A 12,955-nucleotide genomic window follows, 5' to 3' on the forward strand; every position below is an offset into this window, starting at 1 on the left:
TTCTAAGGTTTTAGTTTGTTACTCTTTGCTCTGTTGCAGTGTTACAGGGGAGACATGCCTAGATTTTAAGTGGTATGTTTGTCCTCCACCCAGGCAAGTCCTCTTAGATCCAGGTGGGCTCAGGGAACTGGCAGAAATTGGTCAGAGAGTGGGTGAGTCAGTCACTAAACCTAAGTTTGGTGGGCCAGCAAAAGGGCCAAGAAAAGGGCACAGGAAAGGAAAGCTTCTTTGCTTGTTTCCTACACATGTCTGCCTATACTGTACTTAGTTTTCTTTGGCCACAGAAGCAGCCAATGTGCCTGGCATGGTGGTAATTTGTTTTAAAAACATGCAAATAAATTTAACAGAGTCACCTGGGACTTTTCTGAGAAATTTCAATGATTCTGGTGTATCATGATCTCCTGATTGAGGACTTGGAAATGTCACTACATGCTTGGTTTGCTTGTGTTTGGTTTGTTGGTAATACACCAATTTTAAAAATACTTTCTAAATATTTTGATTCAGCAGCAGAGCAAAGTTCAAATGCGGGTGCGTGCCCTCAGTTGCTGAGCTTGGTGCGCAGCTGTTGGGTGGTGGCGGAGAGGAGGCGCGTGAGCTTGTCCTGCACTGCAAACAGCTGGCGCACGTCGAACCCGGCCAGCAGCGCGGCCGCGCCGTCCTTCATCTGCGCCTCGAACCCGTCGGTCTCCCCCGACCCGCACAGCGCCTCCAGCATCTGCCGCAGCTCCGGTTGCCGCCGCCGCCGGCCGTCGTCATCGTGGCATTCAATCACCATCATCGCTTCTTCTTCTTCTTCTTTTTCCTCTTTCTCCTTCTTGTTCTCCTTCTTCGTCTTGACGTCGTCGTTGTTGTCGTTTTGCTGCTTCTGGCGCTTGGCCGCTGGCGCGTCGTCCTCCTCTTTCTCCTGTCGCTCAATCTGCTCCTTGCGCCAGTTGAGCGAGGCGCGCCGCCGCAGCCGCACGGTCTCCTTCGAGTTGCTCCGCTCGCGCTCGCGCTGCTCGAGCTCCTCCACCTCGCGCCGCTCCTTCTCCAGCCGCTCGCGCTTCTCCCTCAGCTCCTTCTCCCGTTGCAGCTTGGCCGCATCCTCGGCCTCGGCCTCGGCCTTGGCCTTGCGTGCAGCTTGCTCGGCCTTGACCTTTGACGTCGACGTCGTCGTAGTTGTTGATGACTTGTTGTTGTTGCTGCTGCTGGCGCCGACCGAGACCGGTGCGCCGTCGTCGTCATCGGCGGGCGACGTAAAGAGCGAGCCGGCAGCGAACAGATTGAAATTGGCCCCGTCCTGGGAGGACTGATCCAGTCCGTTGTAGAACGCGACGGCCTTGACCTCCTTCCTCTGCCGCTCCAACACCTCGCGCTGCATGTGCAAATAAGTGTGAGTGTGCGTGCGGTGTGTCGTGTCGTGTTCTTGCGTCCAGAAAAAAGTGATGATGGATGCACACGTGTACCTGATGGTCGGTGAGCAGCTCGTCCTTGTCGTTCTTGGGCTTCTTCAGCGCCCCGCCCCTGTTGACCGTGTCCACGTACTTGCGATCGTTCTCCTTTTCGTCCTGCTGACTCTCGACCGCTGCACACATCCGCACACACCAACCAGCCAGAAAGCGCTGTTAGGCCCAAAAGCAAACCCCCAATTTGCAATGCGCGTGGGCGGCGCAGAACGCACGAGCGGGCGCGACGCTTCGCTTCCGCTTGGCGAGGCGACGGGGGCTCTCCGGCTGCGGCGCCGCCACCGCCGCGGGCGCAGTAGGCTTGTGGAACTTGTGCGGCGCATCAAAACCTGGCGCGTTCGCGTTGCGTCGTGTGAGCCACACTCAACCCGGTAAGAAAATATTATCGCTTTCTATTTGTTGATTAAGGGACCTTACCTGGGAAGACTTGGGTGGGCACATGCGTCGTGTCGTCGTCGGCAAACACCAGGCTCGCCATGTCGGCCGACGACATGGAAGGCGTGACATCTTCACACACCGACAGTGTCAGCAGTTGTTCGCTGGTCAACAACATAGATTGGGAGTGGAGAGGAGGCTACCGGTGTCGCCGTTCCAGCCGGGCGGGAGCTTGATGGGCACCTTGCCCTGCAGTTTGGCCAGGACCGCGATCAGACCCTCCGGTACCACCGTCAGCGATGGCGCCGTGCCAACTAATCACCACACCAGCACACAACAATTTGTTAAAGCTTTCATGTACGGTGTGTGCTTGTGCGCGTGTGCGCGTGCGGTCATGCAATATAGTGCGTGTGCGTACAGGTGGCATTCCAGAACTGAATGGCCGCATTCTTCAACACTTTCCTCTTGGTCACCAGGGCCTCCTGTTGTTTGGTGGCAACACACCCCCGTGGGTCAAGGTCTGAAGCGGGTTGGGCCAAGCGCAGTGGTGGCAGTCAATCGTACCGTGAGCAGCGGGGCCAGGAGCTTCAGGGACTCGGCGTCGTCGTAGGGCGGCTTGTGGTTGGTAGTGACGGCCTTGGCCACCACGTCGAACAGCTTGTCCAGCTCCTTGCGCATGTTCGTCGCGGCGCTTCGGGAGAGAACAACACTGTATGCCGCATATAAGTTTAGCAAGTGTGGTGCGTGCGTGCGTGCGTGCGTGCGTGCGTGCGTGCGTGCGTGCGTGCGTGTGCGTGTGTCGAGCTGCGTATGTACCTGGAATCGGGAGGGACGGGACTGTCCTTGAGCCACTTGGCGATGCCCTCGCCAAAGGTGGAGACCAGACAGAGCACCTCCGCTCTGCCCCGCGCCTTGCTGTACAGGGCGGTGATGGTGTCCGCCAAGTAGGACAACGACAGCTGCCACTCGTTCATGATCAGCTGCTTCGTCGCCTGGTCCTTGTCTGCGATCGCAATCAGTAAGTGACAGGAGTTGAAAATAATAATGGTGTAATAAATAAAAAAATAGAAAGCACGACAGGAGGTTATACCCTTCATCCACTCGTGCTCGTACTCCTCCTGGCGCGCCAGCGTCTCGGGGTAAACGGACATAGCGTTGAACAGGCGCAGCAGCAACCCCACCAACGTGCTTGGGTCACTGACACATGTGCGCGAAAAGAAAAATGTGAGCAGGTGCGACACACGCACAGCACACCCGCGCACACACGACACGCACAGCGGCACACGTACGAGGGCTTCGATCGGTTCTTGGTGGCTCCCCTCGGCCGCGAGCAGCTGGCGATGAACGCGTGCGTGGGCCCGGCCACCTCGACCATCGTGTAAGTGGCCTCGATGATCTTGCCCACGCCGTTGTTCCACCGGATCCCGGGCCGCAGGATCTCCATGATGAGGTGGCACAGGTGGTCCACACACCCCTCGGCCTCATCCTTGAGCGCATTTATCCTGCAGCGCCCACCCACGGGCGTATGAGCATATAGTAGTGTGTCGCGTGTGTCGCGTGCCATGCGTGTGCGGTGTCTCCGGTTCATACCGGAAAAACGTGGAGTAGAAGGAGTTCCAGGTCTTCTTGATGTCGCCCACGGTGCCGTCCACGAGCACGGTCCACGAGGACTGCCCATCGCCCTGCAGCGCAGCACGGAGTGGAAACAGCAGAGCTCTGCCGAGAAAGAAGAGAATATTAACGATGCGTTGGTCACATCATACGTTATGCGTGTCGTGTTGTGTCATTATTATGTTGTGTGCGGCGACGGGAGGCAGTACGTGTAGTAAACAGTCCTGTGATCGTGCTTGTTGGGGAGGGCAAACGGAAACGGCGTGTCGGCGGCGCAGTTGGTTTCGTCCATCCTCTCCTCCAGGCTCCGCGCTGTGTTTATGTAAATACAAAGTAAAGACGACGATGAACGAGAAGCGAGAGGGCAGATGTCAGCAAAGGCGTCGGGCGTAGATAGACAGGGAGGGGATCGTACCAACGCTGAGCCAGCCCAGCATCAACACCTTCTGATTGGTTTTGCGGGAGACGGACGACTCCAGCAGGCTTTGTAGCACGTATAGAGCAGTGAGCAGCGAGGTGTTGGGATTCACCTGGTCCGCTTTCTGATATGTGGTGCGATGCGAGTCAAAAATGAACAACAAGCTGTGTAAAAGAAAGTGTGTGTATGCCGTGTGTCGTGCGTCGTGTGTGTGAGTGGCTCACCTTGGCGGGAGTGACGCTGAGCAGTAGTTGAAGCGTGTCGCCGAACTGCTTCTGGTCCTTGATGGCGTTGGGGTTCGAAAAGAGTCCGCGCAGCAGAACTCCTGTTTACGCCAAGAGCATTGGTGTGAGCAGGCACACAATGGGCCAGTGAACAGTGAGTTGTGCGGAACGAATGATATCGCTGTACCGAGGATGGTGGAGGTGGACGCGTGCGCCGAGGGAGACGACGAGTCCGATAGGGCGTAGTGTGGCGACAGTGCGAGCTTGAACGACGTGTGTGGCGACTTGTTGGCAGCTACGGCGGAGAAGGCCCGGAGGAAGCGCGTGAGGACTGTCGAGGCGTAGCCCAGCGGCAATGGCGGTGCGTCCTTGTCGCCCGACAGCGCAGTCCCTGAGGCGAGGAGGTCGGACAGGAAGTGCACTACCTGAGATACAACCGCTATGACCCTCTGCATATCAACGACAACATATTCGCACATATCAATGTATCAAACATATCAACCGCATTTGCAAGCGCCGATGTAGTAGTAGTATCTACCTTGCTCTCAGGATCCTGTGCGTGCAGGTGTGCCACTCGCGCAACTAGCCCTTGCCACACATCCAAGATCGCGTCCTGCACATCACAATCAATTAATCAATCAATTTTATGAATTGAGCCACAACGCGCTGTGCAGCGGCGCTATTGCTGAGCGGGGTACCGAAGTCCTCGAGATGCAGCTCGGCAGTATTTGGAGAACAAAAAGGGCAAAGTCGTCCACCACCCAGTCGGCCTCGAGCGGAAGTGGTCGCGGCTCTGAGGAAACAACGGTCCCATTAACTCCCATTTGAGTGAAGGCCTGGAAAAGAGATGTAGTTGATGGCGTACCGGCGCTGCTGTCGCTCGCATCCGGCAAGGCCACCAATTTGCCTGGCGTGATCGCGTGAGACGAACGAGCAAAGATTGAAGAAGAAGGAGACGGCTCATGTGGTACCGACAAATTGAAACACTTCCTCGGCGAGCTCCGTCTCGGGCACCTTGGCGACAAGCTCGAGGAAGGGGAAGAAGACCTGCGAAAGGAAAGGATGCATATTATGCGACAAACAAACTTTCATCGAAAGACAATGGCATGCAAGATTGTCGCACCCGCGAAAAGACGGTGGGCAGCGACGAGCCAAAGCCTGAGACCAGGTGCATCCACGACTGCACCAGCGCTTTCTTGACCTCGACACTCTGTTCCCTCTCCACACTGTGCAGGGTGAAATGAATTAATCGCTGATGGCGGTCGAGAGGAAACAGACTGCTCATGAGGTATGAGAGACGGTAAGTTACCTGCTGAGGAAGGGCTTCATCAGGAGGTCTGTGCGCTTGGACTTGGGGCGCAAGAGGTGTTGCATGTCGTGCATGCAGTTGTCCATCAGACTCTTCCACCCGTTCCACGTCACAATCCGCACATTGGGGTCCGCGTGGTTGAATGTGGTCTACATGCAACACACAAGGCGAGACTCAGTCAGACGGTCACTCTAGACAGGTAAACAAGCTGTCTAGCATGTACCGATGGGATCTGCAGGAACGCCTTGATAAGGCCGCTACTCCACAACTCTTTCTGCAGCAGGATCACCAGATAACCTGTGCGGTGGCGCGTGTGCGGTGCGTGATGGTGAGCGCTACACGAAAGGAAAACCTGTAGCGAATCGCAGGGTGTACCCCAGACACGGATGGCGAGGCAGGGCTTGTCCTTGCCCTGAATGGCGGACTCCTCGTCCAAGAAGAGGTTGAACCGTTCGAGCATGCCGCCCGTCAGATCACCCACGAGCTTCGACGAAATCGCGGGCGCAATGCCACTCTTCACCAACAGCGGCAGTGCGATGTTGACGACCGCCTCGGCCTTCTCCCTCACGCTGTGTTGTCGCCCAACAATGTACGAATTAACACATGCAGGAAGAGAAGATGATGGTGGTAATGAAGTGATTGGGCAGGTACGCAGGGTTCTCGTGGAACAGGCGGGTGTAGACGGCCGGTAGCCAGGCCTCAGCTTGCTTCACCATCAAGTCAGGAATCTGAGCTAAGAGCTTGCCTGTTTTTTAGTGTTAGCAATGGTATCAACCTTAAACATGTGCGCTAGGAGAAGCATGGGAGTCTAGTGCGCACCAAAGGCAGCGATGGCCTCATATTCGATGGTGGATGACGAGGCAAAGCGAGCGTTGACCGTGTCGATGAGGCCGGTCACAGCAACGATGATGTCCTTCACCCTCTTTGCCACTACATGGCGCAGCTGCTGTATGGCAATGCACCACACTGGGCAGGAATATGAGAGAGTTAGCAAGGTTGAGATAAAAGTAATGCGATGAGATGAGAGTGCAAGTCAGTGTGCGCACCCGCTAAGTTACAAGCCGACTAGTGCACCACAAACAAACAAATCACAGGAATAAGGAGGGAGGTTGTGAGCAATGGCAGATTATCATTCAGAAGGGCTCAATGGCAGTGGTACCTTGACTTCAGAGGTGGTGATCACGTCGAGGATCACTGTGAGGATCCGCTCGGACTGCGCCTCTGCATCAGCATCACAGACAAAAGAAAAGTGGCAAATGTTGTGAGTGACTGTGGAGTGGCCAAGCATGGGCGGTCTACCATTGAGTTGTGAGACTGCTACGCTGTTGTAGGTGAAATAGCCCAGCGATCGCAGTGCTATCTCGGCCCTATGTTGCAATGAGATGAGTTGAGGCACGGAGAAGACTAGAGGAGTGGGCGGGTGTGCACGCACATCTTCTTGGTTTCGGCGTGTCGCGAGATGAGGGCGACGTAGATGTCCACGAGCTCGTGGGCGTGCGGCTTGATCTGCGCCGCCGCACCAGAATCGCTCGCCTTGAGCAGAGCATTGAGCGATTCGAAGGCGGCGAGGGTGTTCTTGGTCGCCTTGCCCGCCTTCATGACCTTGAGCACGTTGCCCATGTCTATCGTACCAGAATTACTGGCCATTTTCACCAATTGCCCTTCCCGCTTTGGTATGCAACAGGTCTTCTTGTCCTGCGTCTACTTAAAGACCCAGGCGAAGAACACAATTACTACTATGAAGCCCCTCCTGTGAAGATGGCGAATTTGTTGATCGCTTGAAGATGAACGTTTGCCAATCTGGATTTTGGCGCGCAAAATTTTGGCGGGAACCAAGCTCTGGTGCAGTCGAAGTGGAGAAATTTACAAAGCGCCTCACATCAACGGTAGACATAGAAGAGAAGGAGCACGAGCACGACGAAACCGATGCCTACGGCGAGCAGGCCGCGCTTGAGGGACTCGTTCGAATCGGCCACCCTCTGCTTGGCCTTTGCCAGCAACTGCTCCTTCGTTTGCTTGTCCATGCTCTGCACCTCCCTGTTCCCGAAGCATTGAGATGAGCATGGTGCGTGTGTGTGCGTGCGTGCGAGTGCGGTGGTGCACCTGCGCATGTAGAAGACGGTGGGTCCCATAAAGCCGGCCTTCTCGGTGTACACAGTGGCAAAGCCGAACTTCTCATACCACGGCACATTCCTCGGGTTGCCCGTTTCGAGGTAGACCGGCAGGTCTTCCTTGTCGGCCTTGTCCACCACCGACCTGACACAACATCAAAATATGAATGGTGAGCTTCAACGACAAGGCTGGTCGTCTTCATCACCATCATCATCATCATCATCATCATCATCGGAAGTGGCTCGATAAGTACTGTAGGAGAACGCTGCCGACTCCTTGTCCCTGACAATCGGGGTCCACTGCCAGGAAGCCCACATACCAAAAGCCTCGCTCTGCAGCACAAGGCGCACGGGTAAGCCCCATTGTATTGTCGTGTCGTGCCATGTCGTGTCGTTGGAGAGTACCGAGCGAGTCGGCCATGACGACTTCTTTAAGCAGGCTGCTGCGTAGCAGTGAGGGCAGGATCTTGCCCATTCCCTTCAGCCCAGTGATCACAGGCAGCCTGCAGCCCGACACAGAAGCGAATGAGTGGAAACAGCACCTATGAGGCACTCGGGGCAAGAACAGTGAAGGTTGAGTAATTACCTGTGAATGCCATGCTTCATGTGGTCCACGAAGCTCTCCTTCACGAGAGGCGGGTGCAGAAGGAGGACGCCCTTGAGCTTGATGTCCGTCTGCGCCGCTTTGGCACCCTCGGGCAACGCCAGATAGGACTCCCCGTGTGGTGCGTAAATCGCTCTGGTGAGCGTCTCCTGCACGTGCACCACACATCAAATGAATTTATAAATAAATAAAAAAATAAAATCTTAAGGCAGATGAACAAAGCATAGGGCGTACCATTATCTCGTGGAGGGCGGTCATCCTGCCGGCTGACCCCAGGTGGCTCGTAAGCTGGAGGTTTGCACCAACGGAAAGAAATCAACACTCAGTCTGTTAGTACTGACAGTTGCATCGACGTCAGCTGAGTGCGGAAGAAGAACCCATGAGAAGACGGGGTCGGTTGCAAAAGCACGGGCCAGCACGCTGGCCGTATCAGTGAGTCGCACGTCCTCGTAGCCCACCACCCCCACCGCCGCCATGTTGCAGTGAACGAGACGTTTTATTTTATTTTTATTTGAAGGCAATACACCGCAAAGACCGCGCAGCGCAGCACACTCACAATCTATCACCACCACAACCACACCGAAGTGTCTCGAGACGACTTGATGGCCTACCCCTACCAACAGCAACCGCAGCAGGTACTGCCACTCCACTCCATCTCATCTCATCTCACCTGCGGAACAATGCATCACATCGTTTTAAATATTTTTTTTTGAATGCCAACTAACCACCGGTTCTAGTACCCCCCGCCTGGCTCGCAGCAGCAGCAGCAGTGGTATGGTCCGCCCCAGCAGGGCGGAGGCATGCCGCCGCAGCAACCGCAGGGTCAGCAGTACTACTACCAGGGCCAGCCCCAGCAGGGCGGCATGTCGCAGCAACCACAACACCAACAACCCGGCCACTATGCCGGTGGTGCCCCTCCGCCACAGCAGCAGCAGCAGCAGCAGCAGCAGCAGCCGCCTCGACCCGGTGCTGCCCAGCCTCAGGGATGGGTACGCACCATTTCATCGCCAGCACGTACTTGAAGTGCGATCACGCTCACCCTGCTGGGTGTTGTTACAGTGCGGCCAGTACTACTCGCAGATTCCCCAGCAGGAGCTGTACGAACTCCAGCGTTGGTTCAGGTGCGTACAACTTATCAATTCGATGTGTGCGGCGTAGAGGACTCTGAGTGAATGGGCATCGTCGTGTTGACATATGTCGATGTTGGTGCGGCGTGCAGGAGCATGGATCGGGACAACAGCGGTTCGATCTCGGCCAACGAGCTGGCCAACGTGGCCGTGGGCGGCTCCGTCCTGGGCATCGACAACGGCATGAAGCTCATCCGCGTCTTTGACGTCGACGGCAACGGCACCATCGGTACCTCCTCCTTCTCTCGTTTATTGCCATGTTGCTACGCTTGACATCGCCATCACCACTGACGTGTTTCCTGTGACCAGACTTCAACGAGTATGCGTCGCTCCACAAGTTCTTGCTCAGCATGCAGCAAACGTTCAAGATGGTGACCACCTCCTCTTCGACAAGCTGTTCTCAAGCCACCTGTTGACACACACACACACACACACACGACAGGGAGACAAAGACGGCAACGGCAGGCTTGATGCGCGGGAGATCCACGAGGCCATCCTCAAGGGCGGATTCACGAACGTTTCGTTCAAGGCGGCGCAGGGGCTCTACAACAAGTACAACCGGTCGGGCATGGGCCTCAACATGGCCGAGTTCATCAGCATCGTCGCCCACATCGCCCTCGCCCGGTCCGTCCTCGAGCGGTGCGTCTTCTTCTCGAGACCCTTTCTCTCTCTTCTTTCCTTGCATTGCTGACACGACACGACACGACACGACACGACCAACGACACACAGGCTGGACTACGACAGGGATGGTCGCATCACGGTCAACATCGACCAGATGTACGAGATCTCGGCCAACTTTTGATGTTCAGCTCCTTTGCTCTTTTGTTGTTGATGATGAACGTGAACGTTGAGAGTCACTACACAAAGACGGTATATACACGCGAAGAAGGAGAAGAAGAGGGACGACTACTACTGCTTCTACTACTGGTAGTAGATGCGGGACGGGGTGGAGAAGGTCTCGTAGGAGCCGCCCATTTCGGCGTAGTTGATGAGGGCCTCCTTGATGGGCTCGTTGAGGAAGTGCGAGTAGAGCGAGTAGACGCCGAAGGCGACCAGCACGAGGTAGGCGATGGTGAGTGGCCAGAAGAACCAGAAGAAGCCGCTGTGGTCGCCCGTGTAGGCCATGTGGAAGACGATGGCGAAGAAGAGGACCAGGTAGGCCCCGAAGGTCATGCCGAAGCCCATGAGCCAGAACTTCAAGTAGGCGAAGGCCCGCTCCTGTCGCTCGGGGAAGGCCGGGTTGAGCCAGTACTCGCGCGCGGGCACCTGGAGCGCCGCGCCGCCGCCGCTGCAGCTCGGCAGGAGATGGCCGAGCAAGATGAAGAGAGCCTGAGCGAGGATCACCGCCGCCAGGTAGATGCCCACCATGAACGCCTTGGATCGGTACGCGTCCACTTTGCCTGATTATAAATAAGTTTAAATATCATAATGTAATCATCATCACTTCAGTCCAAAATCGATTAACACCAGCTTACACAGAATAAAATCGATTGAAATAAAAATAAAAATGATAATCTTAATTAATTGGCCAGTACCTTGCCAGTCGAAGTGGGCGGGCAGTTCATCGGGCAGCATGCTGTAGTAGACTGCGCCCTGCACCACCGCAGCCACGAGCACCACCGCATTACCGATGAGCACCGCCACGAGGCCTGGCGGCTTGCCGAACAAGCTGCTGCCGCCTTCTTCATAATCTCCTCGCGATTTCAATCTGGTGCTCTCCATCTTGTGTTCTATATTCTCTACAGCTTTCTTTCTTTGTGTAACGCTCCGTTCGTCGAGTTGATCGATGAGAAGCGAGCCCAGCTTCTGATCGTGTTGTTCTGTGTCGACACCATTTCCCTGATCTTTTCTCTATTCCTTTGGCTACGTCGTAGGTTACGTACGGCAAGAGAGACTGCGACCAGCGAAGCATCGTGGTCGGGATAGTGCAACACTACATCGGCGGACGCAGCGTTGTGAAGCAGGCAGCAGGCCAGGAGGCACAGCAGGAAACCGGTTGGGCCAGACATCGGAGCCGAGTGTGATGGGCGGAGTGTTGAAGTGGTGGAGGAGAAGACAAGACTGGGCGTCGCCGCCGTGACTTATCTGTTGTTGCGGCCACTCTAGACCTTCCACAACACAGCCGCAGAACATAACGAGGTTTACGCGCCAGAAGAGGCTCAGTGGGCCACCTTGCTGGTGCTGCCCTTGAAGATGGTGTTGACCTGCGACTTCATGAGCAGCCCCTGCATCTTGGCCCGAAGCTCGGGGTCGGCCGACATGGCGGCCATGAACTCGTCGCGCGTGATGCCTCCGTCGCCGTTCACGTCGATTCGCGCAAATATCGCGTCCGACTCGTTGTTCAGCTTGCCCACATCACTGTAAACCAGCGACACCTTCACATCACAAACACGCACGACACACGCACAGATGAGTGTGCCGTTGCGTGAGACAGTCGTGTTTACCAACATCTCTCTCACCTTGTCCAGGGACAGGGCTTGGCTTGAGTCCGAGCGGCTCAGGTTGGTGTACTTCTGGAACTTGCGCTGGAGTTCGAACACGGCCCGCATCTCGCCTGCACAGTGCCAGTACCGCCGCGCACCACAGTCCATTCACATTCCACCGGGTGAAGTCAGCGTCGTCGTACCAGCACTGAGCAGCAGCGGCAGACGCGGTGGGCGGCCTGCCACGAACCCTTTGAGATCTCGCCGTCGCCGTTCAGATCGAGACAGCGGAAGCAGAGCTCGACCACGTCCTCCACGCGATCCGAGTGCATGAAGCTCAACGCCATCACAAACTCTCGGAAATCGATCGATCTGCGTGTGCGTGTGCGTGTGCGTGTGCGTGTTGCGTGTGCGTGTGCGTGTGTTGCGTGGTGTCAGTGATTGTCTGTGTGCCGGCAACGGACACGCAAGGGGTCGGTGGTACGTACCCGCTGCCGTCGGTGTCGAACATCTTGAAGATGGAGGCCGCCATGGTGGAGTTGTCCGAACCGTAGGCCTGCCGCAGGATGGCCTTGAAGTTCTCCTTCGTCACCTGTCCCCACCAACACCACGACACGAGAGCCGTTTGGTTTCAAATTAATGAGCCCACGCTGGTCAAACTTTTAACGTTTTTCGGCTGTGCTGGCGGTGAAGTGAAGCCGGCCAAGGTGCTACGCGAAGATGAAAAAAAAAAAAAAAAGAGAAGGGGAGATGACGATGGTGGTGGGGCGGGGGGTAGCGCACCTGTCCCTTGCGGTCGCACACCTTGTTGAACTCTTTGGAGAGGTCCTTGATGGCCTCGACAGAGACTGTCGTGTGTGGCGTCAGGTGTGCACAGCCAACATAACCATGCGACAGACAGTCCAACAGGAAGACCATGCACGCAACGTACGCTGAGACTCGGACTGAATCGACTCGAGCTCGTCCTTGCTGATGCTCACCTTATTGCCCATCTCTTGCTGTGCCTTCTCTGTTCTCCGCCACAAAAAACTGCCGAAGGGGAATAAGTTGAGAAATGTAAAGAAAAATGACATTTCTTGGCGACCGCGTTTAATTCTTGGAATTTTTGTAGCAGAAGCCGTTGCGTTTAAAAATCAATCCATCAAACATTTGAAGTTAGAACCAAGCATAGATGGAGCAACGTTACCGTGCTGCTATGGTACCAACTTGCTCATTACCACTCATTTGTACAGGATATATTTTTGTTGTAATTTTTATTTATTTATTTATTTTCTTGGGCGGTGGGCAGGTGCTGGGCGGGTGGGGGA

General features: G+C 55.7%; 5 protein-coding genes across 5 annotated transcripts; 1 reads left to right on the top strand and 4 right to left on the bottom strand.

The window, feature by feature from the left end:
- Positions 1-538: 538 nt before the first annotated feature.
- Positions 539-7,002, bottom strand: ACA1_131870 (uncharacterized protein; the record flags this gene model as incomplete). The annotated part of the gene is made up of 27 exons (XM_004336148.1): positions 539-1,354; positions 1,446-1,564; positions 1,661-1,774; positions 1,863-1,952; positions 2,024-2,134; positions 2,239-2,302; positions 2,385-2,529; positions 2,637-2,823; positions 2,911-3,017; positions 3,110-3,322; positions 3,411-3,536; positions 3,641-3,743; positions 3,847-3,973; positions 4,074-4,174; positions 4,261-4,522; positions 4,772-4,866; positions 4,939-4,980; positions 5,045-5,120; positions 5,197-5,299; positions 5,383-5,531; positions 5,606-5,679; positions 5,758-5,951; positions 6,034-6,127; positions 6,202-6,328; positions 6,542-6,603; positions 6,682-6,749; positions 6,815-7,002. 27 exons carry the CDS (start codon positions 7,000-7,002, stop codon positions 539-541), a joined length of 3,957 nt encoding a protein of 1,318 aa, XP_004336196.1.
- Positions 7,003-7,262: 260 nt separating this feature from the next.
- Positions 7,263-8,573, bottom strand: ACA1_131880 (acetyltransferase, GNAT superfamily protein; the record flags this gene model as incomplete). Its single annotated transcript, XM_004336149.1, has 7 exons — positions 7,263-7,419; positions 7,486-7,638; positions 7,748-7,826; positions 7,899-7,996; positions 8,080-8,246; positions 8,332-8,385; positions 8,475-8,573. 7 exons carry the CDS (start codon positions 8,571-8,573, stop codon positions 7,263-7,265), a joined length of 807 nt encoding a protein of 268 aa, XP_004336197.1.
- Positions 8,574-8,699: 126 nt separating this feature from the next.
- ACA1_131890 (EF hand domain containing protein) lies at positions 8,700-10,027 on the top strand (the record flags this gene model as incomplete). The annotated part of the gene is made up of 7 exons (XM_004336150.1): positions 8,700-8,732; positions 8,856-9,086; positions 9,157-9,218; positions 9,317-9,453; positions 9,534-9,595; positions 9,667-9,863; positions 9,955-10,027. The coding sequence occupies 7 exons, from the start codon at positions 8,700-8,702 to the stop codon at positions 10,025-10,027; spliced, it is 795 nt and encodes a 264-aa protein (XP_004336198.1).
- Positions 10,028-10,146: 119 nt separating this feature from the next.
- ACA1_131900 (uncharacterized protein) lies at positions 10,147-10,947 on the bottom strand (the record flags this gene model as incomplete). The annotated part of the gene is made up of 2 exons (XM_004336151.1): positions 10,147-10,625; positions 10,761-10,947. The coding sequence occupies 2 exons, from the start codon at positions 10,945-10,947 to the stop codon at positions 10,147-10,149; spliced, it is 666 nt and encodes a 221-aa protein (XP_004336199.1).
- A 437-nt stretch (positions 10,948-11,384) lies between these two features.
- On the bottom strand, positions 11,385-12,640 carry ACA1_131910 (EF hand domain containing protein; the record flags this gene model as incomplete). Its single annotated transcript, XM_004336152.1, has 6 exons — positions 11,385-11,600; positions 11,685-11,750; positions 11,852-12,020; positions 12,137-12,240; positions 12,432-12,496; positions 12,580-12,640. The coding sequence occupies 6 exons, from the start codon at positions 12,638-12,640 to the stop codon at positions 11,385-11,387; spliced, it is 681 nt and encodes a 226-aa protein (XP_004336200.1).
- Positions 12,641-12,955: the final 315 nt, after the last annotated feature.

Source organism: Acanthamoeba castellanii, assembly GCF_000313135.1.
Source record: "Acanthamoeba castellanii str. Neff unplaced genomic scaffold scf7180000084699, whole genome shotgun sequence".
NCBI classification, from domain to species: Eukaryota; Discosea; order Longamoebia; family Acanthamoebidae; genus Acanthamoeba; species Acanthamoeba castellanii.